The following is a 25,728-nucleotide window of genomic DNA, read 5'->3' on the forward strand; positions in this document are numbered from 1 at the left end:
ATGGATTCCTATGGAATTGGCTTTGCATGTGCACCTGCTGATGATCCGGCAGATTCCACAGGAATCCATTATAAAACCTTGCCTGCAAAGCGTAAATTGCAGGTAGTGTATATATGTTTTTTTAAAGCAGAGTTTAATCCTGAAGAGTAAAGGTGATTTTGTCGGCATTCATAGTTACTCCGGTTTGTTAATGTTAAAAATTGCATGCAGGGGACCTAACAGCATGCATGTGCTAACTTTGGTCGTCGCCTGCATGCAATGTGCATGTGAAATAAAATGGCACCCTTAACTTATTACCACGTTTTGTGTTGTTTAGTCGTTATTAAACTACAATGTTTTACTTCAACACCACAACTCCAAAATCTTTATTGCTACTAATAGTATGTTTTTCGAGCCTTACAGACCTTGGGAGGGTTTATTATCACTTGGGATCATGCCTTTTCCCTACTAATGGGCCGTGGCATGATAATGACTTATCCCTCAGTCCATAAGGATATATTAAAAAAGATAGCGATATCAAATTGGCAACTCTTTCCGGTCTTCGAGGAATTCTAATGTTAACTATTATTTTTCTTTTGGTGTCCAATACCAATATCACACATGCATTACCTCTCTCAAAACCAATTGGATGGAAGCAGATTATCTTCTTTCCTCTTCCTGTGGTGGTGATGGGAGGTGCCCCGGAAGTGGAACTCCTGTGACTTAGGAGGGGACACAAAGGCCCAATGGTGGTATGCCTATCTATTTTATGGCTGAGTACAAGATAACATTACAATTATTTATCGATTTTGTGTGCTTGCATCGTTGAGAGCTACGAATGGACATTATCTTGTTTAATTTTGCAATGTGCCGCCAAGGACCTGTGCTGCAAGGAAAGGTTTCAGAAAAATATTTTGGGTTGCTTGTGTTTTCTGGCAGAGGGGAGCTGGCCTAGAGGTTCTGGCTGGCTGTGCAGCTCCCATTGAGGGCAGGACCAAGACTGATGTACAATGGTGCAAAATGGCTCAAATACCTTGGTGTGCAAGTGTGCCCAGAGCAATATCCTTGGTTGTGATCATTCCACTGCCACATCTTTTGTTGTCAGGGGGCTCTCAGACAGGAGTCAAAAAACCATCTTGTTTAAACATTGACAAGAGGTGTGTAGCTTGTCTGTTTTGTGATGTGTTCTTTAGGTCTCAACCTAAAGAAGCACACTGAGCTGAACTCTTAGCAAGGTATACCCGCTTCTGCTGTGAACAAATGCCTGAAGCTTGGATTAGGCTGCTAATATGAAAGACCTACTGCAGTAAAGGGATTTTTAAATAATATGCTATATGTTAAAAAGAGTTCCTTGCTTGAATGTCTATGTTGATACTATGCTATTGTAAACTGTCTGATATCACTAAAACATTTAATAGTTAATAATGGCCTTTTATGCTTTGTCCTACAGGGTCATGTGTGGTATCCACTTCTGCAATGAATGCAAATAACCTAATTATTCAAACAGAAAAGGTGGAAATCAAAAATGGAGAAACTGTTGAGTTTTCATGCAAATCTGGATTCCAAAGGAAGCCAACCCAAGAGATGACCGCAAATTGCCTAAACGGAAGACTAGAGTATCCTCAATGTGAAAGCAGTAAGTAAAGCATATTACAACGAGACTCGAGTCAAACAGAAATATTTATTTATTTTTATTATTATTACTTATTTATTTTTTATTGCACATCCTTTTCTACACTACTGGGTATAACATGAAAAACAATGAAAGTGAGAGAAAACAGAATCACTGCTACATTACATCTGGTGCCATCAATTTGCATAGCTCCAAAACATTCAACCCTCCTTGTCCAACCAGAAACACACCTCTGATGTCGACTCCAACCAATGCACGCACTCACTTTCTCCACCCAGCCAGATCCACACCTCTGAAGAGCACTCCAACCCATTCACCCATTCTTGAATTCTCCGCCCAGCCAGATTCACACCTCTGAAAGCACTCAAACCCATTCACCCATTCTTGATTTCTCCGCCCAGCCAGATTCACACCTCTGAAGAGCACTCAAACACATTCACCCATTCTTGATTTCTCCACCGAGCCAGATCCACACCTCTGAAGAGCACTCCAACCCATTCACCCATTATTGATTTCTCCGCCCAGCCAGATCCACACCTCTGAAGAGCACTCCAACCCTTTCACCCATTCTTGATTTCTCCGCTCAGCCAGACTCACACCTCTGAAGAGCACTCAAACCCATTCACCCATTCTTGATTTCTCCGCCCAGCCAGATTCACACCTCTGAAGAGCACTCGAACACATTCACCCATTCTTGATTTCTTCACCGAGTCAGATCCACACCTCCGAAGAGCACTCCAACCCATTCACCCATTATTGATTTCTCCGCCCAGCCAGATCCACACCTCTGAAGAGCACTCCAACCCTTTCACCCATTCTTGATTTCTCCGCTCAGCCAGACTCACACCTCTGAAGAGCACTCAAACCCATTCACCCATTCTTGATTTCTCCGCCCAGCCAGATTCACACCTCTGAAGAGCACTCGAACACATTCACCCATTCTTGATTTCTTCACCGAGTCAGATCCACACCTCCGAAGAGCACTCCAACCCATTCACCCATTATTGATTTCTCCGCCCAGCCAGATCCACACCTCTGAAGAGCACTCCAACCCTTTCACCCATTCTTGATTTCTCCGCTAAGCCAGACTCACACCTCTGAAGAGCACTCAAACCCATTCACCCATTCTTGATTTCTCCGCCCAGCCAGATTCACACCTCTGAAGAGCACTCGAACACATTCACCCATTCTTGATTTCTTCACCGAGTCAGATCCACACCTCCGAAGAGCACTCCAACCCATTCACCCATTATTGATTTCTCCGCCCAGCCAGATCCACACCTCTGAAGAGCACTCCAACCCTTTCACCCATTCTTGATTTCTCCGCTCAGCCAGACTCACACCTCTGAAGAGCACTCAAACCCATTCACCCATTCTTGATTTCTCCGCCCAGCCAGATTCACACCTCTGAAGAGCACTCGAACACATTCACCCATTCTTGATTTCTTCACCGAGTCAGATCCACACCTCCGAAGAGCACTCCAACCCATTCACCCATTATTGATTTCTCCGCCCAGCCAGATCCACACCTCTGAAGAGCACTCCAACCCTTTCACCCATTCTTGATTTCTCCGCTAAGCCAGATCCACACCTCTGAAGAGCACTCCAACCGATTCACCCATTCTTGATTTCTCCACCCAGCCAGATCCACACCTCAAGGGCCACTCACATTCATGGGTGTTGGGGCAAGACACAGAGAAATACACAATCAGCAGATTTGTCCATAAGAATCGGTTGTACGCAAAGATTGTGGATCCTACCCCTCTAACAGGGCCCAGGTGTGGACTGGGAACCAAAAGACTCCCTGGAAATAATGCTCAAATTGGCCCCATGTTGCATATTCTCAGCAATCTCAACCCTTGTCCTTTGGGAACATTTGGAAATACCATGCAAATGAGCCCCAAGGCTCAGCGGCCCACCGGGAAATCTCCAGAGTTCCCTCTAGGCCAGTCCACCCCTGACAGGACCCACCGTAGAGTAACCCACCTACAACGGATACTGCACTGCTTCTTGATTGTAAATGTTTATTCGAATAGAAATATTCATAAAACACATACATATAACATAACAAAAAGAAAACATAATCCATTGGTGCATATTAAGTAAATCAATCGCCATTACATTTTAAAACAGTTGCAGAACAAAAATAACAATAGAACACACATTTTACATGATTTTAAAATGCAACAACTTGCCCTTTTAAGAACCCCCTTCTGTAAAACATGCCAGCCTTCAAATACGACAGCAAGGCCCAGGCCGTCAATTTCGTTTCCGTCCTTAATAGAAGAGACATTGCTGGCCTAAATTGACACAAATCTGTACATTTTAGAACTTGCAGGATGGTCCGTTTTCTTGATTTCCCATAACTTGGGCAAAACACGATAAAATGGCTTAAATTTCTATTCGGGCCCCACACACAGGACAACTTGGATCTTCTGGATAACTCACCCAGTTCACTATATTACCTCTCAGCCATAAACGATCGAATCATGCCCTTGTAATGAGCCAGCTTTGATGTTTATTCCTGGCCCAGACAAGGTACGGCTGTAGAGTTGGTGTCCCGCTTATAAGCTGATGAAAACTATCCGCTTGTGACGCCAGTGCCACATTCATATGTTTAACCACGATTTCCCTAATAACTGCTGCCTTAAATGATCTTACTTACGGCAGTGATAACATCATGGTAGATGGTGGCACAGCCGGAACATTCACCTTACAAATTTGCTCTTTTACGGACCTCAACCAGGGTATTTTATGCCACAAGTCCCTACTCAACGTCGCTTTCATTATAAAGTGACATAATGTGGCATTTTTGTTCCCCCATATTCTCGGCCATAGGATGCTTGGGGCAACTGCCCAATCATCCTCCAGAAAGGCCATGCCCTATTCTCTATGCACCGAGGTGCAGGAAGAAGAGCCAGGAAGTCCCGGTAGCTTTTTAAAATATCGATTTTCCCTGGCCTGCATGTCACCGCCTTGCAATACCCCCATAGAGCTGGTCCATGTTGTGTGGCTGCCTTAACTTCCATAGTATATACTTTGTGGGCCGATTCCATGTTCTGACCCCTGCAATTAGCAGAAAAACCGGGAGAGACGCCCCAAGTATTGGCACATTTTCAAGGACTGTTTTTTTGCATGTGCCATTCCTGTTAGAGTCTCTGAAAATCTGACCCCGAGTAATCTTACTCGGCCACCCTTGGGATGACTTCCCCCTTGCAGACTGTGGGACGCATCTTGATAAGCTTTCTACCTCCACTGCAGCTCATCACCGCTGATTTGTTGGAATTAATGATAAGACCTAAACTGGTCTTGAAGGAGGCATAAGCATCAACCAAAACCTGCAAGGCCCTGGGAGTGCTAGCCATAAGCACTGTATCATCGGCGTATGCCAGAACCAGGAATGACCTACCCCCAGTCTCAGGAAATCCACAGCGGTGTTCAGCAAAGCCTGCAACATCCCATTGATATAAAAGGTAAAAAGTATGGGGGCCAAAACACACCCTTGTCCAACACCCAATACAATATCGAACCACTCGGTGCACCTGAGCCCCGGACCAAACCGAACTTTAGCTTTATTGTCCAAGTGTATCTCCTGCAACACTCTCAGGATATCTGCAGGGCAATCCATAGACTCAAGCACGGCCCACAGTTTAGCATGATCAACTTTGTCAAAAGCTATGCTTAAGTCTATAAACGCAAGGTAAACTACCTCGCCCTTGCAGAAGACAACATTTGATAACAAAAGATACAGGTTTAGTACCTGTTCCATTGGGCCCAAACCAGAGTGAAACCCAAACTGAATATCGCTTAAGATTTCCGCCTCGGTGAGCCAACGCTCTATGTGGCCCAACGGTACCCGTCCAAAAATCTTGCAAGAAGTATCCAGAAGAGAAATGGGGTGATACGAAGGTTTGGTTATATCGCCCTTTTTAAAGATAGGAAAGATGGTTGCCGTCTTCCAGGATGGTGGATAATGCCCTGCACACAAACAGGCATTAAAGGCCAAAGTCAGCACCGAAGCCCATAAGTTAATTTGACTTATAAAGAGATCTGCCGGTATGGCATCCGGTCCAGGTGCTCAATTTCGTGACTGGGCCCCTATTGCTTTAGCCACCTCCTTCAAGGAAAAGTGCATAGTTACGCTCCAAGACAACTTTTCCTTTCTTGCGTGACCATCATCGTACAAAGTCCCAAAGTAGGAGACCCAATCCGCTGCCCCCACATAAGTGCCCTCTAGACCTTGTTTTCCCTTATTGGAGGACCCACTCGTTACAAGTCCCAGAATCCCTTTGCATCATTCACCCTAATGGCCTCTAGAAATTCTTCCCAGGCCATGACTTCCAGCTCCAATTTCTTTTGCCCAATCGCCCTCTGATAGTCAGTACGTGCTTGAACAATGCTACGTCTGTCCGTCGCAGGGCACTTTAGAGCATCTAAAAGGGCCGATATTGCCAGCTTGCAGGCTTGGTCAAACCAGACCCGCTTTCTATCACTCCCTGGTTGTCTGGGAACCACTGAAAAACCCCTAGTGAGGGCCTCCAGGATACCAATAAAAAGACCCACCATTTCCCTTTGGCTGTTAGATTTATCCATTATCCCCATTAAGGTGCTTTGTTGGGTGGCTAATATTTGCAAATGGAGGCCAGAGCCTTGGATTGTCCCTCATTTAATTCTTCTAAGAGATACTATATCACTGTCTACTTGGCACAGTGGGCCGGACACACGCACCATCCCCTCGACCAAACCTTTGACAGTTAAGACCAACGGGTAGTGATCGCTATTACCCACTCTTGCTACTTCAAAGCTCAAAATGAGTTTCCATAGGTCCAGCGTTAAACAAAAATAATCAATGATGGAGGATCCCAGGTGGTTCTTAAAAATGTACGTCTATCAGGGATGTCTGGAATGATGCGCCCATTCACTGATTGCAAGCCCCACTCAATGAGCCAGGCACTCAATTAGAGACCCTTGGTGCAAACCATAATATCCTCCAGTTGAGGTTCTGAAACCTTTAACATTTGTTCCTCAATGTGTTCATATAGATATTTTCTGGGTATTCATTGGATCTGCCATATACTTGTCAACAAAATCATTTATTTTTAACCAAACCTCCCCCTCTGCCTTATTGGGACTATTATAGAAATTTAGAAAATAGACCACATTAGTGCCAAAGGTGTTGAACCTCAAAAGTTGTATAAATTCCAACTTGGTCTCCACTACCTCCACCGTACATGCTAAAGAGGCCGTGACCATTACAACCAGACCACCAAAACGTCTCCCTCTCCTATTCTTTTTGGCAGGGATGCCATAAGAGGTGTATCCGTCCAGGCGGGGCTTCTCCAGGTCCCATGTTTCCTGCAGGAGGATGATCACTTGGCACTTCAAAAATTCCACGTTCTCATCCAACTGCAGTTTACCCCTAGAGCCTGATATATTCCAGGATACAATTTTAACTTCAGTGACCTCCATATTTCTTTCTGTCCCCCTACCTGAAGGACTCACCAAGTCCCCGCCTGTGGGTAAGCCTGCGCTATCTCCTGTCAATCCTGATCATCCAATGATGATAATGTCTCAAATCTATTCTGAGATGCAAGATCCCAGTTGCGTTCAGCCCAACCTTGTTGTTCACAACCGTTTCCCCTCACAGTTGCCCATACAGGCGCACAAACCACACTGGGGAAGGAAGAACAAGCACCACCGCCTCAGCATGAGTCCCCCAGTGTGTACCTTTCCCAACGGTCCACGGGCGGGGCTGGCCCCAAACTCCCTTGGGGATAAAAGTTATTCAAACCCACCCATCTGCTATCTAGTTTCAAGCCATTGGCCCTCAAACCCCTTGTTAAGTTTGAGGTCACCATATGGCTAACTAAAGTGGGATTTGAAAATGAAACCACAATGCAGCCACCCTCAAGGGACATCCTAGTGGAGTCTACCCATCCCACTCTTCTAGCCATTAGCAATGATTCAGGGTCTATACTAGGACCCATCACATTAGAATGTATCCAGTGTCTGGCCTTATTCATCAGAGATGAAGTAGTTTCTATGACTCCCACAGGTAAGCCCTGGACCCACATTATCACACCAACTAAGGGGTCTGCCATCGGGGGGAGATTTATCCCTTCTGTTGGCATCCCTAATCCGGTTCAGTTTATCAGTGCACCAGTTGATGTGGGCAATTTGGGAATATCACCTGTAGCTATAACCTCTCTTGCCCCCTGCCCCATCTGGCTTGTTTTCCCCCTGGGGGTCTGCACTGTGCAGGGCCCCCTTCCTGCACAATTCTGGCATTCACTTTCATTTTGGAATCTCTAATTGAGTCATCCATTATCGCCAGAGTGTTCATGACCCCTTTTTTTGAAAGTTTGGAGCAGAGCATGTGTAGCCTCTATTTTGGCTAAACATTGATCATCCGATGGGTTACCCCAGTCAGAGGCCCCTTATTTGCTGCCAAAAGTCTGAATAATGGTTTCAGTTTATTATCTAATAAAGCCTCCAACGATGTCTTATCATCATCCTTTGTGGATGAGACTATTGATTCATCCCCTAATAGTGAAGTAGGCCCTTGATCACCCAAGACCTCCCCCACATTCCTAGGAGGGACCAATGTGGTTACTTTTTCCCCTGCAATGCCAACTGGGTCAATATCCTGGCTAAGTAGCAATACCCCAGAGCACCCCCATTCCCAGTCCCCCATCCGCCATTACATTAGTGTCCCCTGTTGAAGAGGCAGCTTCCCAAATTGCTTTTTCCATTACTTGTATCCTGTCTTCCAGGTTCCCCGCCATTGATTTTAAATAGGAATCCAGAGACAGTTGACTCACAGGTCGCCTAGGATTAGGGGCCCTGGCTACGGGTTTGCTAATAACCTTGGGTGCTCTTATTTGCTTGGATTTTTTAGCACTGGTAGCCATAGAGACCTCGGGCCTCATTACGACCCAGGCGCTAATGGGTTAACGGCGCCGTAAAAGGCTGCGGCGCCGTTAACCTATTAGCGCCTAATTACGAGGTCCCTTTGCGGGACCCGACCTTAACGGCTGGTTTTACCAGCCGTTAAAGTAGAGACCCGCAAAGGGACCTTGGTGCTAAGTACGTAAATAAGTGCTAAGTACTTAGTGCCTTCCCCATTCCCATTGAGCCCTATGGGGCAAAAATGGGAATGGGGAAGGGCCATGGTGGAAGGGGGAATTACCGCCCCCCCCAACCTTGTAATGGGGTGGTAATTCCCCCTTTCTCCATGGCGGAGTCGGTAACTTACCGGCATGGACCATGGTGCTAATAGCACCATGGTCTTCCGCCAGGGTCGTAATGAGGCCCCTCCTCTCTTAATTTTCTTTTTACCATTCTCGGCCCCTGTCACCCATCACCGGGCCAACCCACACAGGGACCTGTACCTACACTAGAACCACTGTGAGTGGTAAGCAGGGGACAGGGGACAGAGGACAGAGAACAGAGAACAGAGAACAGAGGACAGAGAGAAAGGACCAACGACAGAGAAGGAAAACAGAGCAAGTCTAAAACTGATATTAAACAAGAGCTGCTAAATTTAAAATGCAATACGCAAAATAACGAAGTATAAAATCTTCCTAAAAAAGCATAATGACATTAAAATTCATTGATCTCTACATACAAATGAAAAATATTAGCACCAATGCTAAAAATGGCATCTATGCAGATAAAAAGCAAGGTGCATACTAATAGAAAGAGTCAGCAGAAGCAGTCAGTCAAAGTGCAAGTGTGCAATATATAAGCTATAGCAAAATGAAAAGCTCATAAAGGGAGCCAAGAAACAGCCAATGATTTTTATCTTGGGCCCAGCCTGGAATATGTTCCGAAACGGGGGAGAGGAGACTCTCATGGGCCTCGCAGCACCACTAACAACAAATACCAAGCAGATACTATGGGCCTCATTACACGGTAGGCGGTGAATCATGGCGCTGTTAGCGCCATGGTTCATGCCGGTAAAATACCGGCACCGCCTTGGTGGAAAGGGGAATTACCATTATTCCAAGGTTGGCGGGGCGGTAATTCCCCCTTCCACCATTTCCCTTCCCCATTCCCATTTTTGCCCCATAGGGCTCTATGGGAATGGGGAAAGCGCTAATTACGGTACCGCAAATTGCGGTACCGTAATTAGCTCCACTGGTCCCTTTGCGGGTTGGTTTTAATGCCAGCAAAAAGCAGGCGCTAAATTCCCCAACCCGCAAAGGGACCTCGTAGTAAGGCGGTAAGGATTTACCGGTACCGGTAAAATACCGGTACCGGTAAAGCCTTACCGCCTACCGTGTAATGAGGCCCTATTACTTTTAGACACTGCCTTAGTGGAAAACGTCCCTAAGCACGGGGGAGGGGAAAATCTTGCAACCCCTTAGCAAGAAGGTCTATTAAACAAACTTCCAGGTTACCATGTAACAGAACAGGGGGCGAGAAAGACCCTGCAGCCCCCTGTCAGGCAGGTCCATTGACAGGCAGGTCAATTGCAAAAAGCTTTGGGCTATCAAGATTGTGATCAGGAGCCAGTGACTCTACAATAACTCCACAGACCGATGAAGTAAATAGCCTTTGCCATGATTCATAAACAGTGCAACAGTTGCAACAACCAGTAGTCAGCAGTAGCAGCCCCCCAGCTCCAATCTCCAAGCGCCACTGTGCCACTGTGCTAGGGAGACGCTTAGAGGACACAGCCCCAATTACGAGCAGGAACAATGTCCACAACGAGTGCGCTTCCTTAACCCCCCACGGCTTTCTCACTGCCCCTGCATTCAGTGTGGTAACAAAGATATGAAGATATGAAGCCGAGTAAAAGCAGGCCGAGGGTGGGGCATGCCTGGCAGCTTGAGGAGCTGCCAAAGTACAACTCCCCCAACCCCCGAGCCTTACAGCGTGTTGGGTAATGTTAATACTCCTACACAGAACTACACAAGTCCGTTGACACCAATAAAGCGAGGGGGACTGTGGAGGCTGGGAGACAGATGAACTGTTTATGTAGATTTACGGCACAGTTTTGCGTCACAGTCCCTCTGCTCAATTCTTTGGCTCCTGGGCAAAGAGTCCACAGGTCCACAAGCAGGTTGGATGGAGACACTCGCACTCCTCAGCTCGTACCGCAAGGACCACAAGGACTCTGCAGGACTCCGCTGTCCATAGCTATTTTGATTGTATTGGCTCCTCCTACACAACAGCCACTGAAAGCAGGCATCAGGGGAACGGAGTAACATGACCACAAGGACACTGCAGGACTCAGCTTCACTCCACTCTCCACGGACCTTTTGATTGATTGGCTCCTCCTTCAAAACAACCACTGAAGGCAGACCTCAGGGGAACAGAGTAATGCGACCACAAGGACTCTGCAGGACTCCGCTTTGGTCCGCTCTCCACAGCCCTTTTGATTGTATTAGCCCCCTCCTCCACAACAGCCACTGAAATCAGACCTCAGGAAACGGAGTAATTGGACCACAAGGACTCTGCAGGACTCCATTTTGCTCCTCTTTCCACAGCCCTTTTGATTGTATTGGCTCCTCCTCCACAAGAGCCACTGAAGGCAGCCCTCTGGGGAACAGAGTAACGTGACCACAAGGACTCTGCAGGTAGTGTTTATTTTGTTTTAAAAAGCAGAGTTTAATAGTCAAGAGTAAATGTGAGTTTGTCTGCATTCACACTTCCCAATAACAATCTGGTTTGCAAATGTTGAAAATTGAATGCAGGGGACCTTACAGCATATATGTGCTAACTTTGGTGGTCACCTGCATCCAATGTGCATGTGAAATAAAATGGCACCCTTAACTTACTATCATGTTTTGTCTTGTTAAGTCGTTATTAAACTAAGTTGTTTTACTTCAACACCACAACTCCAAAATCTTTACTGCTACTAATATTATGTTTTTCGAGCCTTATATACCTTGGGAGGGTTTATTATTACTTGGGATCATGACCTTTTCCCTGCTAATGGGCCGTGGCACGATAATGAACTATCCCTCAGTCCATAAGGCGATATTAGAAAAGTTAGAGGTATCATACGGTCTTTGAGGAATTCTAATGTTAACTTATTATTTTTTTTTTGGTGTCCAATATCAATATCACACATGCATTACCTCTCTCAAAACTAATTGGATGGAAGCAGATTATCTTCTTTCTTCTTCCTGTGGAGGAGATGGGAGATGCCCGGAAGTGGAATTCCTGTGATTTAGGAGGGGTCACAAAGGCCTAATGTTGGTAGGCCTGTCTGTTTTATGGCTGAGTACAAGATAACACTACAGGTATTTATCGATTTTGTGTGCTTGCATCGTTGAGAGCTACGGTTGGACATTATCTTGTTTAATTTCTTAATTTGCCGCCAAGGACCTGTGCTGTAAGGAAAGGTTTCAGAAAGATAGCATGGGTTGCTTGTGTTTGCTCGCAGAAGGAAGCTGGACTAGAAGTTCCGGATGGCTGTGCAGCTCCCATTGAGGGCAGGACCAAAACTTATTTGCAATGGTGCAGAACGGCTCAAAAACCTTTGTTGTGCAAGCGTGCCCAGAGCAATATACTTAGTTGTGATTATTCCACTGCCATATTTTTTGTTGTCAGGAGGCTCTCAGACAGGCGTCAAAAAGCCATCAGTTTTAAACATTGACAACAGTTGTGTAGCTTGTCTGTTTTGTAATGTGTTCTTTAGGTCTCACCCTAAAGAAGCACACTGAGCTGAACTCTTAGCAAGGTATACCCGCTTCTGCTGTGAAAAAGTGCCTGAAGCTTGGATTAGACTGCTAATATGAAAGACCTACTGCAGTAAAGGGATTTTTAAATAATATCCTATATGTTAAAAAGATGTTCCTTGCTTGAATGTCTATGTTGATACTATGCTATTGTAAACTGTCTGATATCACTAAAACATTTAATAGTTAATAATGGCCTGGTATACTTTGTCCTACAGGTTCATGTGTGATATCCACCTCTGCAGTGAAGGCAAATAACCTCATTCTTCAAACAGAAAAAGCGGAAATCAAAAATGGAGAAACTGTCGAGTTTTCGTGTAAATCTGGATTCCAAAGAAAGCCAACCCAGGAGATGACTGCAACATGCCTAAACAGAAGACTAGAGTATCCTCAATGTGAACGCAGTAAGTAAAGCATATTACAACGAGACTCGAGTCAAACAGAAATATTTATTTATTTTTATTATTATTACTTATTTATTTTTATTGCACATCCTTTTCTACACTATTGGGTATAACGTGAAAAACAATGAAAGTGAGAGAAATGCTACGTTACATCTGGTGCCATCAATTTGCATAGCTCCAAAACATTCAACCCTCCCTGTCCAGCCCGATGAACATCTCTCATGTCGATTCCAACCCATGCACACACTCACTTTCTCCACCCAGCCAGATCCACACCTCTGAAGAGCACTCCAACCCATTCACACATTCTTGAATTCTCCGCCCAGCCAGATCCACACCTCTGAAGAGCACTCCAACCCATTCACCCATTCTTGATTTCTCTGTCCAGCCAGATCCACACCTCTGAAGAGCACTCCAACCCATTCACCCATTCTTGATTTCTCTGTCCAGCCAGATCCACACCTCTGAAGAGCACTCCAACCCATTCACCCATTCTTGATTTCTCCGCCCAGCCAGATTAACACCTCGAGGGCCACTCACATTCATGGGTGTTGGGGCAAGACACAGAGAAATACACAATCAGATTTGTCCATAAAATCGGTTGTATGGGAAGATTGTGGATCCTACCCCAGGACCCACCTCAGAGTAACCCACGTTCAACAGACACTACACTGAATCTTCTCCAGACAGCTGCCAGTATCCTGAAGCCTTTCAATGGCAGAACTTGCAATTTAGAAATACTACATGAAATTACATCAAGTATGTCCAGACTCCCAATAAATGAGGTCTACATTGCAGGCAGGTGTTGGTGGCTGCTAACACTATCAGGTCTGCAGCCCTTTCTCGTGCTATTGTGCTTGTGGTGAACAGAAAGCAGGTGGTCCAATGTTTCCGTGCCTTTGTGCAACCCTAAACGAAAGACAGCAGTAAAGACAGTCACCAGGTATGTGCAGGGAGGACAGCATGCCCCTGAATGCCTACGGATTCCGCAAAAGTGTCCCTGGTGTCAGAAGCAGGCCGAATAATTATAATAGGTCATTTATAACGCGCGTAATAACCAGAGGTTTCTAAGGCTGGAGCCGGGGATCGAACTTGTGTAGCTCCTCGTCATCTTGCTATCCTCCCGAGAAAGCAGGATTCCAACCTCTTGACTTGCATCACAATCAGATGCAGGCAGGGACACTGGCAGATTTCCACGCTGGAGCAGGGCTAGCACGTGGCGTGGACTTGCCACTCAGTGCCCCTCTCCTGTGCCGGCAAAATATTCAAAATGGCGCCGAATGAATGCACTTAGCCGCAGTGCTTGTCTCCGCCTGCAAAGCATGGTTGAGCCAATGAACACAGCTGAAAAATGAAGCGAATGCACACTTCTCCAGGGGGAAACTCTTACCAGGTCTATTCGTTATTTGCAGCTGCTTTGTATGTGCACATAAAAGTGAGTCATTGCTGTAATCTGAACTACGATATAGAGGACACAGAAACCCAGCTGTCTAATTCGGCAGTCTATCCAAATTATTTCAGATGACGTCACGGTCTCTTATTTAATTACCAAAAAAACAATTTCTAAGTATCGTCTCCCAGAAATGTTTTATTACCGAGCAGGCTGCTGCAATGCGTTCTTACAGCTGTGTTATTTCTAAAGGCTCTTTAAATAAATGTGTGGAGTCACACCTGAGATGTATATTATGGACAGAGTCTGAAATGTTATTGGATTTCACATAGTTGCAGGGAAAGTTTCCTTTGTCGATTTTTAGCAGAACATCGATTTTTTAAAAATGAGAATTTCATCACCTGTTACCGTTTCTTCCAAATTTTCTAGCCTCCCATTCGTTGTTGATATGAAATATTGATTTATTTATTTATTTCTTGCACGCCGAAAAGCCTGCAGTCGTCGGGCCTGACACAGACACATAAGGAGGAACAGAAGAAACAGGACAGGACATTTGCATTATAACAAGATACGCAATGGTGATTATTATTGGCAGAAAGAAGCAAAACACTCTTTTATTACAAGGGAAAGGGAAGCCATCAACAGCCTCCTTTGAAAACAGTAGACTCTCATAAAGAGAACATCTGTCGTCAGATTTGCATTAACGTTGAAAACTCCCTAAATGAATCACATCTGCAACCACTGCAAAATTCTGCAAACTGCTGTCTGTTAATCATTGAGTGCATGCATTCAGGATCCATTGACCAGTGCTGGCAACAACAAAAAACATTTTCAGTAAGTGCAGAAACTTACCAGAACACCAGAAAAGTACTGAACTGTTTTAAATATAAAAAAAATGACTATGGGCTTCGTTACGAGTTTGGCGGCAGCTTAATTAGGGCATGGCGGCCTCCAAACTCGGTTCTGGGTCCGTGGTCCCTGAATTGGGAAATACCGGGCCATTCCGACTTTTAAGAGCCCGGTATTTCCCCATTCAGGGAACCCAGACCCGGACCATCCCCATTTCAGCCCCCATAGGGCTCAATGGGAATGGGGAGCATGCTAACAACTGACCTGTTAATGACGGGCCCATTGTTAGCATGCTGGTCCCCTCGCGGGACCCGCAAAGGAGTCCAGAGCGGGTCCCGCGAGGGGACCTCGTAATGAGGCGGCACAGGGATAGCGGCGCCGGCATCTTTACCGGCGCCGTTAACCCCTTACCGCCTCACTTGTAATGAGGGCCAATATGTGCAAATGTTTCAATCATTCATCTGTCATTGCAAAGCTATCATCTCTCTTCACAATTCAGGGTGATCCAGTGTGGTTCTCCTCTCAATGCCTGGGGGCACTCGTGAACAGTTCAAGCACCTTGCCACTGACCTGTGAACCTTCAGGATGGAATCTGGAATTTCCGTACTGTGGGAAACCAGTTCCTGACCTTACAGGGCCAGAATGGTGCATGTCGTTCCTTGTCGTCATTCCATGGGGGAAACTACGGAATCATCTGCACCTCCGGGGGCAGTGCTTGCTTCTGGCTTCCAGCTCATATGCCCTTGCACTGTACAGTACTCCTGATATCTGTCCACACACCTCCTTGATAAACCACAAAACCAAGTTGCTGATCATAGGCCGTTTCAGTCTATGCCTTTCATCAAACCGTGCAAAGACCATGCTCAGGAGGTGGAGTCAGCTGGGGTCAACTGAAAACTGCTTTATCCAGTGAGCCTGCTTCATAAGCCCTTTGACTGGGGAGCTCAGTGCTCTAAGTGGCTGGCTTTACTCCTGGAGTTTTGTTTTTCTGAGCCAGGCCTGTTCCTGACCTTTTGTTTGTTGCTTTGCTTGTTACCGCCTGTACATGAGTAGGATTGCACCGGCACTAGTATTTTTCAGGCTGAAGCCAATGCAGTCTCCTGGATTTTTACTGAAAGCCTGACTTGCAGGCTCCCCCACTCCTCACTCAAGCATGGTTTCAGGCCTCCTCTTATGTATTCTCATTCCAGCATGAACCATGTTTGAAGGATCTCTACTCATTGCTCTTTGATGTCAGTGCCATCTGGAAGCATGCCTGTGAGATCACTGCTCTCCGTTCTGTGTACTTTGATGACATACATGTTCCTGCGTGTGCCTTAGAAACCCAGCACAGCTTTTCCTTAGTATCCTTTCATGGAGTGCCTGTCAGCTTTCCCCTGCATCATGCGACGTTTTCAGTATGTCCTCCTTTGTGATTTGTATCTGTGCCAGCGTGCTATCCTTCTTTACCAATAAAGTGCGAGTCAACCATGGCTTTCGTTCCCCAGATGATGCACACTTTTTCGAAGCAAACATCTGCAATATGGCCATCTCCATGATGAGTTCATGTGTTACATTCTCTTCATAATTTAGCCTTTCACCTGTCTATTGCCTTCGTCTATCCTCTGATTTCCTGATTTATAGCTTGTATTCTGTTAATCTTTTTAGCCTTTACATTTACCTCCCACTGCCATTAATTTATACTAGTTCTATACACAACAGTTTAATTCCTATATCGATTTGGTCCCTAGGTATTGCCCAGTTCAGTTCAGATCATCTCGGTCAACTTCGCAGATATTTTTCAGGTTTTCTTCACTGTCCTTCCCACTGCCCTGCTAGTTGTGATCTCATTCGGATAAATGCGAAACTATCACTCCTCTCAAATTGCTTTTCTAGAGCTCTGTGTGGAGGCCTTTCTGATGTGGTCCTGACAGCAGCGACAGTTAGATACTCTACCATCATAAGATTTTCCCTATTAGGGTCTATAAAAACTGTAAAATGTTTTCATAGTGGAGGCCCAAATGCCAATTTTTAGTGCAATTAATGCCAGCGACTGTACTTTTTGGAGCAATTACTGTCAGCGCAAGCCACACATCATCTACTGGCCTTTTCCTAACCTGGGGCAGCGTGCCTGGGGACATTCTTATTCAATCTGCCCTTTGATGCCTGTTGCCTCGCGGCAACTCCAAGATGGCTGCCTGGGAGAAGGCACCCTTGGTGGAGGCTCTGAGCCCTCCTTCACACCTCCATCTGCCTGCTGATTAGCCTGCTTAACATCTTTATGGGCCTATAGGGGACTGGCAGGCTTTAGCAGGCCCCCTTCACCAAAGGCCCACTCCTGGCCCCCACAACAGCCTCCTTTCTTCCTCCTCCTGCTGCCACGATGTCCAGGCTGGCTCCTGTGCACTCCTGGGAGTGTCTCTGCATTCCAGGGGCCCAGACCGCACTACCACTTTGCCAGACATGATCGGATTGCATCCTAAGTGCGGTGAGCATTTTCAAAGAAAAAAGAAAGAATTCCGAAAATCGACAACATTTAACTTAAATTACTTTATTTTGCTCCTTGAGCACAGCGACCTCCACACATAATCTGCTGGCCTTTTCCTAACCTGGGGCAGCACGCATGGGACCATTATCTTTCAATCTGCCCTTTGATGCCTGTTGTTTCGTGGCAACTCCAAGATGGCTGCCTGGGAGAAGGCACCCTTGGTGGAGGCTCTGAGCCCTCCTCCACACCTCCAACTGCTTGCCGATTGGCCTGCTTAACATCTTCATGGGCCCATGGGGGACTGGCAGGCTTTAGCCGGCCCATTTCACCAGAAAGGCCCACTCCAAAGGCCCCTGTCAGCTCCCTATCCACTAGAGGTATGCTGCTGGCCACACCCCTACCCCTCGAGATGTCCAAGTGTGTCCCCCTCCCACCTGCCCCTCATGATGTTATAGTGTGTCCTCCTGGCCCCCCTTGCCCCTCATGATGTCTGAGTGTATCCCCCTGCTCTCTGTGTTCCTTGTGATGTTAGATTGTGTTTCCCTGCCTCACCTGCCCCTTGTGATGTCCAAGTGTGACCCCCCTGCACCCCGTCACCCTTGCCCATTGTGATGTTCAAGTGTGTTCCCCTGACCCCCTGCCCCCTGTGATGTTCATTGTGTCCCCATGTCCCCCCTTGCCCTGTGTGATGTTCAAGTGTGTTCCCCTGACCCACCTGCCCCCTGTGATGTTCATTGTGTCCCCATGTCCCTGGTGCCCATCATGATGTTTGATTGTAACCCCCTTACGCCCGCGTGTTGTGGTATCCACCCTCCCCTCTATCCCCTTTATATTGGGGTATGTGTGCCCCCTTGATGGTTTTGTGTGTCCCCTTTGACCCCCCGTTTAGTTGTGTGCGCCCCCACCCCCTCCTCGGTTCTCCCTTTATGTGGTCTTGTTACCCCCTTTACCCCCTCTCACCTTTCTCTATCACTTTGCTATTTCATACTTGCCTCCTGACCAGTGTGACAATTGCCCTCTTTTATTCTTCTCCTTCTCATCCCCTCCAGCACTATTCTGTAAGTTTGTCTGGCCTAGTACGTTGGTTGCTTGTTTTGTTATTCTCCTCCTCCCTCACCCTTATCACCACCCCACACTTCCCCTCCTCTAGTTAAATTTCGGTACTACCCCAATTGCCGTCAGGCATAGTAATTGTGGCGCCTGTCTTTCTCATTCTCCTGCCCTCTCCTCCTCATCACCCCTCCCCTCCTCTTGTTAAATTCCGGCACTATCTCAATTGCCGTCAGGCATAGTAATTGTAGCTGCCTGTCTTTCTCATTCCAGTTACATTACATTACTTATTATTATCACCACCCCACACTTCCCCATCTCTAGTTAAATTCTGGTACTACCCCAATTGCCGTCAGGCATAGTAATTGTGGCCTCCTGTCTTTCTCATTCCACCTGCCCTCTCCTCCTCCCCACCCCTCCCCTCCTCTTGTTAAATTCCGACATTACCTCAACTGCCATCGGGCATAGAAATCATAGTCGCCTTTCTTCCTCCTCCACCTGCCCTCTCCTCCTCCCCTCCCTATAAATGTCCATTACAACTTACTCTATCATTTGTCTCGCTCGTGACCTTTGATAGCAGCTTGTTTGTCTCTCCCCTTCCCTCCTTTTCTTCTCCTCCCTCGTCCCCCTCCAGCACTATTCTGAATCATCGTAAGACCCAGTATGTTAGTCGCTTGTGTTGTTCTTCTCCTTCTCCCTCACTCCAAACCCACACCCCCGCCCTCCACTTGTTAATAGTCTGGTACTACATCAATTGTCGTCAGGCATAGTAATATAATTGCTTGTTTTGTCTGATATTTCTCCCCTCCTCCATCCCCTCCTCCTTTACTGTTCCTCGCACTTGCACTATCTGAAATGTCGCTAGGCTGATTAAGATAGTGTTTATCACATTCTGAATTATTTTAAGGACATGTAAACACGTTCTCCCATGTTCCCTCCCTCCTTGAAGCACTTTGTAACACATTGGGCCTCATTATAATGTTGGCAGATACGGTATGAATGGTGCCGGCAAGGCACCGGCACCGTTCATACCGTATCGCCTAATTACGAGTTCTGCTCGCAGGTGCCTGACAGTCCGGCAGGTCTGACCTGGCGGGCTGTGCAGCACCTGCAAGCATAACCCGTAATTGCACCGGCACCGTTATCAACGGTGCCGGGGCAACCATGCTCCCTACCCCCATTCTGGCCCTATCACAAGTTGGGCGCTAAACGTGCTCTTTTACCTCCAGCTTTACACATTTAGTGTCCTGTATTACCGCCGGCTATATCAGAACGTGGTATTAGCATCGAAGATTGGGGATTGACAGTTAACGCCCAACCCATAATCCAGTGGTAAACCCGCTGGACCGGTGGGTGCGGTATCCCGGCAGTACTACCGCTGGGATACGGCCCAGACAAATAACACTACTGCCAACTGGTCCAGTGGTATTACCGCCAGATCACGGGTTCGGCAGTAGCAGTGACTCCCCATTCCCCACTGGGCCCATTGGACCCAATGAGGAATTTTCAGCACAATTACTGTGCACTATGCTGACATCGGTAATTGCACTGAAAATGGCAATTCTTTCGGCATATTTACCCCCAGCTCAGAGCTGGGGGTAATGCTGCCAGCCTCGTGATAGGTCCAGCCCTTAAATGCAGTGGTAATACCATTACTGCCGCATTTAAGTGCTAACGACCAACTCGTGATGAGGCACGTTTGTTTTAAATAAAAAATGACATTTGTGAAGGAGTGTTCATTTACATTTTCATTTGATTATTTTGACAATGAATGCAAACGGGAATCAAATGATTTAGCACTGACACGAATCAATATGAATAAACACCCATTGGAAACCTGGTGTTGATCGAGTTTTAGTAGAAAACCACATTGTGAACGAATGTAAATTTTCTGTAGCATGTTGTGACACTAAACACAAAGAAAATGTAATCACCTCACGCCCATTCTGTTTGCCCCTCACTGGTTTCCTCTGCATTGCAGCACCCAAGGCGAGCGCGCTTGTTCCACGTTGAAAGCCTCACTTTCCATAGCATGAGTATGAACATCTTTTGTGCCCGGTGACGCAGTATTTTTATATTCTTCATTTCAAGAACTGAAAATGCTGATAAAACTTTAATGTGTTTCGCATCCGGTTCTTCGTCTAGGCTACAATGTGAAGAATATACAAATGCCAATTTAAGCAGCAAGTTGCCCCAATGAAATGTTGTCAACCTCAAATGAAATTCCAAAATAGTTTGTTTTTTGTATCTCATGACAAGGAGAAAAAGTTCCTGCTCTGGATATCGTTGGTATTGTTCCTAAACTGGCCGCAGAAGCAAAGTCCTTGGCGTTTTTGTTTGGACAATGAATTTTCCAGGAAAGGACATTAGTAAATGACTCACAAACAGCATAAATTCAGCTGCCCCATCTGTGGGAAATTGACTAATTAGGACATTGTTTCAGGCAATGATGCTTTCCCAGGTTCATCAGTGTAACAGCATACTTACAGGTGTTTTCAAATATTCCCTTTAGCCTTTTAGATCTGCATGCCATGCTGTTGCAAGGCTGATAACAGGAAACAGGAAGTGCGACTGCAGTTCGAAGATTAAGGCCGACCTTTACTGGCTACCATTGGAAGCGAGTTATGCACTTTATTTCAGATGGGATGCATAGACAGCAATGTGGTTATCCTTCAACTTTCCTCCCAATTATACAATAAACTACATATTGCAGGAGGCTCCAGGTCTACCAAAAGTAAGACCTTTTCTGATATACCATCACCAAAATTGATAAATCCTGTGCCTCTTACCAAATCTGTAGCCTTACAGCAATTATGTAATTCTTTCCCTGTGCAACTGAGTGGGTTTTAATGGTATTTACTGGGTCTGATATTTAATGTATTTTTATGTTGTTACTTTGTATCGTGGTATTATACAATATGTAAATAAAATTAGCACTGGCATAAACACCATACCTATGTGCACACATACACACATATCAGATTCATCTCGCTAGGCCCAATGGAGTTCTCTCCATATAAATATATCATTTGAGGTTATGCCTCCCAACCTCACGTATCACGATGGCATATCGGTCCTCAAGACTGATCTAACAACCTCTCAATGTTTATGAAACTTGCTGCAAGTGCAGCAGCTTATTAAGTGGCCATTTCCAGAGACATGTGTACCAGTAAAGGACTACTGAATGATTTGTTTGAGGGTCATTTTGATGTCACAGAGATTGTAATGTTTTTATGGAGACATTGCCTCTGCCAGTTAATTACAGCCATGCAATGTTCGTGCATTTGCTGCACAGAGGTAGAGGCCGAGGGGCAGCATGCAAGTCTGCATTCGCTTCACCAACCTGCTCCGTGCAGTAAATGCACATGCATCCCCACCCACATTGATTTCAATGTGGGCAGAGAGGCTGGAATCCACAGTCAATTGCACCTTTTTTGAACCTGAAAAACCAGATGGAATACATTTGGATTCATGTAAATGTCACCTGCAATTTGCTGTTTTTGAGGTGACGTTTACAATTGTATTCATGAGCTTTGGGACTCTATGGGAATGGGGAGTTACAAAATCCAGTGCCTGACTTCCCGTGCTGCTAGATTCGGTGTTACAGGGTTGGCGGCAACCTCGCAATGAAGCCCAGTGACTGCATAGAAACCCTCATCTGGCTCTGACAGTGAATCTAGCACATTACGTCATGCCATTGGTGTAGGTTATGTTGTCTTTTATCAAGACAAAAGAACATATTAAATAATCCTTGCATGCTCTGTTTCCCCAGTTACAGTATGCGGTGCAGCTCCACAAGTGCAACATGCTTCAATCGTAGACCAACCAAAGCAGAGTTACACCTCCGGTGAAAGAGTAACCTACAAATGCCAAGAAGAAAATGTGGTTGAAAATCTGCTACATGTAACGTGTACTGACGGGGAGTGGAGACCGGTACCTGTATGCCGAAGTACGTTTACATTTGTTTACAGTTTCCATGTTAGCAAAATAAATGGTTGTAATAGGTATATATTAAGTGGTAGATGTGTACTAAAATAGTAGTGGAACTGTTACCTGTGGTGGAGGATGGGGTAGGTGGAAGGAGAGTAAGATGCCTCATGGGTTTAAAGGGGTTGTGGCTGGGGTAGGTTGGCAGCCAAAAGGGGGCAAGGGGCAGAAGGAGGTCCTGTTTATTGTTTTTCATTTTCTTCTCTCAGTCCGTCAGTCAACTGGCTCCCAATTCGAGAAGGCCCCAGCGTACCTGGCACAAAAAAACGGTGAGAGCCAAAACCCTCAAACCAGAGATGGCGATGCACTCAAACCATGTTGTGACACCTAAATTCAACAGAGTCAAAGGGGGAGGTCAAGCTTTCCCACGTTAGCAACTAAGCTCTGGAACGCCCTCCCACCTGCCCTACGTGCTGAGGAATCATAATGGGTTTTCCGTAAAGCCCGGAAAACTCTGCTGTTCACCTAACTTTGAACCTGGCAAGACCTGCCCCCGCCAGATCTAAGCGTAAAAAAAGTGAATTAATTTAAGATGTATGTAATGCTTTCTATCCTAAGATGCCTCACTGTGTGTAACTGATCTTGAAACAGTGCCCTGATTGTTCTGGGCTTAGGTGCTTCACAAATGAAAAAAGAAAAAAAAATGGTATCATATTACTTAAAATATTTTTGCAACAAAATACACGCTGCATATTAGTGTTCTTTTTTCCACCTGAACAGAATCAATGTTCATTATATGATTGGAAGATATGGTGAATAAGATTAAACAAGACACAAACTATAACGGGGGATGATCATGCCCCAATGTGTAATAAGGAATAAAATACTTTTACCGTATGTACAAAGGATAATGCAAGCCACTGGCCTTGGAGTTCTTTCAACTTATGGGACCCGATCGGTTTATAGAGATTGCATCGAATGCCAAAGCATCGAATGCCTTAGCATCTAAGAAAAAGCAACGAAAAACCCATTACAATTAAAATAAAACCGTTACCTTTGAAAAAAATGCATTCAATTCTTTTTTTTGGATGCTTTTGTCATTCAATGCTTTGGGCCTCATTACAACCCTGGTGTTGGACCATGGTGCTATTAGCACAATGGTCCATGCCGGATTCCGCCATGGTGGATGGCGGATTTACCGCCCCATTCCAAGGTTGGCGGGGCAGTAAATCCCCATTCACCATGGCCCCTTCCCCATTCCCATTTTTGCCCCATAGGGCTCAATGGGAATGGGGAAGGTGCTAATTACGGCACCGTAAATTACGGTGCCGTAATTAGCACCAAGGTTCCTTAGCGGGATGGACTTTAACGCCTGCAAAAAGCAGGCGTTAAAGTGTGAATCTGGCGTTAAGGGTTTAACGGCGCCGCAGCCTTTTTACGGCGCCGTTAAACCCCTTAACGTCAGGGTTGTAATGAGGCCCTTTGTATTCGATGCATTGACTGGATACCACTCGATCTCAATTTGGCACCGAAACACAACATCTTTATAACATATGGTAAAGGATACTTTATCCAATATAGAATGTGAGTGGTGCCAGTGAAATGACTTATGCAAGGTGGTATTTTGTGGACATTCTCTGTGCATATCTGACAGTGGACTTGGTTGGCCTCGCCTTTGTAGATTTCTCTTGTCGGGTTTCTATTTCTCTATGCGCTATGTGCTTTCTCAAGGATGAAATGAAAATCACAAATGAAAAAATAACATGTACGCCATTTACAAAAAAACTCTCCATTCATTTAAATAATGAAGGTAGTTTTACCAAATCACTTGATGTAGGCAAGGCTGGTTATTTTACTGTGAACATTTCTTCTTGAGTGCAGTATGTTTCAAGGTCTAAGAAGAATTTACACTATTGTATCTATGTGTGGGTGCGCTGAGCAGCGTGCGGGCTCATTAAATCAGGTTCTTTCAAAACCTATGTCTATTAGCAAATCAAATATTTGTTATTTTTACGCGTGCATTAGCTCATGCACTTTTCAATTACATTGTAGAATAAATCATGTACATTATTTTGATGAAAGCTTTCAGTCTTTCTTCTTTCTTGTTCATGATTTAACATGTTCCCTAATTTATTTAATGCTAGAGTTATATTAGATCAATGGATGGAAAATCATTTATCACCATCTACCTCTCTCTGTTTTATAAATACTTAAAATCTTACTGCCTCAGTTTGAATGGGGCATTTTATATGCTTTTACGTCTCCATTTCCCTCTCCACCCATTTTGCAGCTCTGATGGGGGAGGGGCAAGAGGAGGAGTTAAGATCCCTGCTTTGTTGTCCACCTCTGGCTTGCCACTGCACTTCCCTTAAAGCTTGCATGAGATTTTCATGCAGGCATAAAACTAATGGATTCCTATGGAATTGGCTTAACTTAGCACCTGCTGAGGAGCAGTCATATTCAATAAAAATCCATGAATGAATGTGTTATTTATACAGCACTTTGCCAAAGCACTTTGCATAGAACAGATTTAAATAAAATATCACCCAAACGAAGTTGGTATTCATTGATCAGGATGAGCTGGCCTTTCCAGGGTTTGAACCTGTGACCTGCAGAGTTTGCCGCAGGAAGCGCTCAACCCAATGAGCTATCTTACTGGCTGCCAGATCATAAAAGGAAAGAACAATGCAATGTTGCCTGGTTTTACTCTTTCCTTAAAACCTGCACTTAAAAAATAATTAAAATTGCACGCAGGCGACCAACAGTAGAAAAGTGCAAGCATTGGTGGTCCTCTGCATGCAATTTGCATTTTTATATAAAATGCCCCGTTTTAGAAGTAGTTTTAATAAAAAATGCATACACAGGAGCACTAGGGTTTGCACTTACGTGCTGTTGGATCCCCCTGGATGCAATTCGAAGTATTTACAAAGTATAGAGTAAAAGCAAAGAGTAAAACAAGGCAAAATCGCCTTTACTATTCAGTTTTACTCTCCGATTTGTAAAATAATAAGCACTCCCTGCAAATTACGCTTTGCCGGCAGCGTTTGTTAATAGATTCCTGTGGAACCTGCCTGCTCTTTGGCAGGGTCTAACCTGAGGCGAGTTCCATAGAAATCTATTTGTTTTATGGCTGCATGAAAATCTCCTGCAGAAGTAAATTGTAGTGGTCTTCCAAGACGGAGGAGGAAAGCAGAGCAGAGATACGAACTTCGCTTCATGCCCTTCCTAGACCTTGGAAGGGTACACACAGGAGCTAGATTGCAAAATGAAGGTGTAAAAGCATTACACTTTGCTTGCATTCATTTTGCACTCCCCACTTTTGAAAATGACCCCCTTTT

At 45.4% G+C, this 25,728-nt stretch overlaps 1 protein-coding gene across 1 annotated transcript in view; it reads left to right on the forward strand.

Annotated features, from left to right (window-relative positions):
- The window catches only part of LOC138537904 (complement factor H-like), a 763,015-nt gene that overhangs the window by 358,073 nt on the left and 379,214 nt on the right, over window positions 1-25,728 (forward strand). The window contains exons 4-6 of the mRNA XM_069641488.1: window positions 1,430-1,615; window positions 12,522-12,707; window positions 22,236-22,412. Coding sequence (XP_069497589.1) covers window positions 1,430-1,615; window positions 12,522-12,707; window positions 22,236-22,412 — 549 coding nt within the window. The remainder of the gene's footprint in view (window positions 1-1,429; window positions 1,616-12,521; window positions 12,708-22,235; window positions 22,413-25,728) is intronic.

The sequence above is a fragment of the Ambystoma mexicanum genome, chromosome 1q, assembly GCF_040938575.1.
Source record: "Ambystoma mexicanum isolate Mex_15411 chromosome 1q, UKY_AmexF1_1, whole genome shotgun sequence".
In the NCBI taxonomy this organism is placed as follows: domain Eukaryota; kingdom Metazoa; phylum Chordata; class Amphibia; order Caudata; family Ambystomatidae; genus Ambystoma; species Ambystoma mexicanum.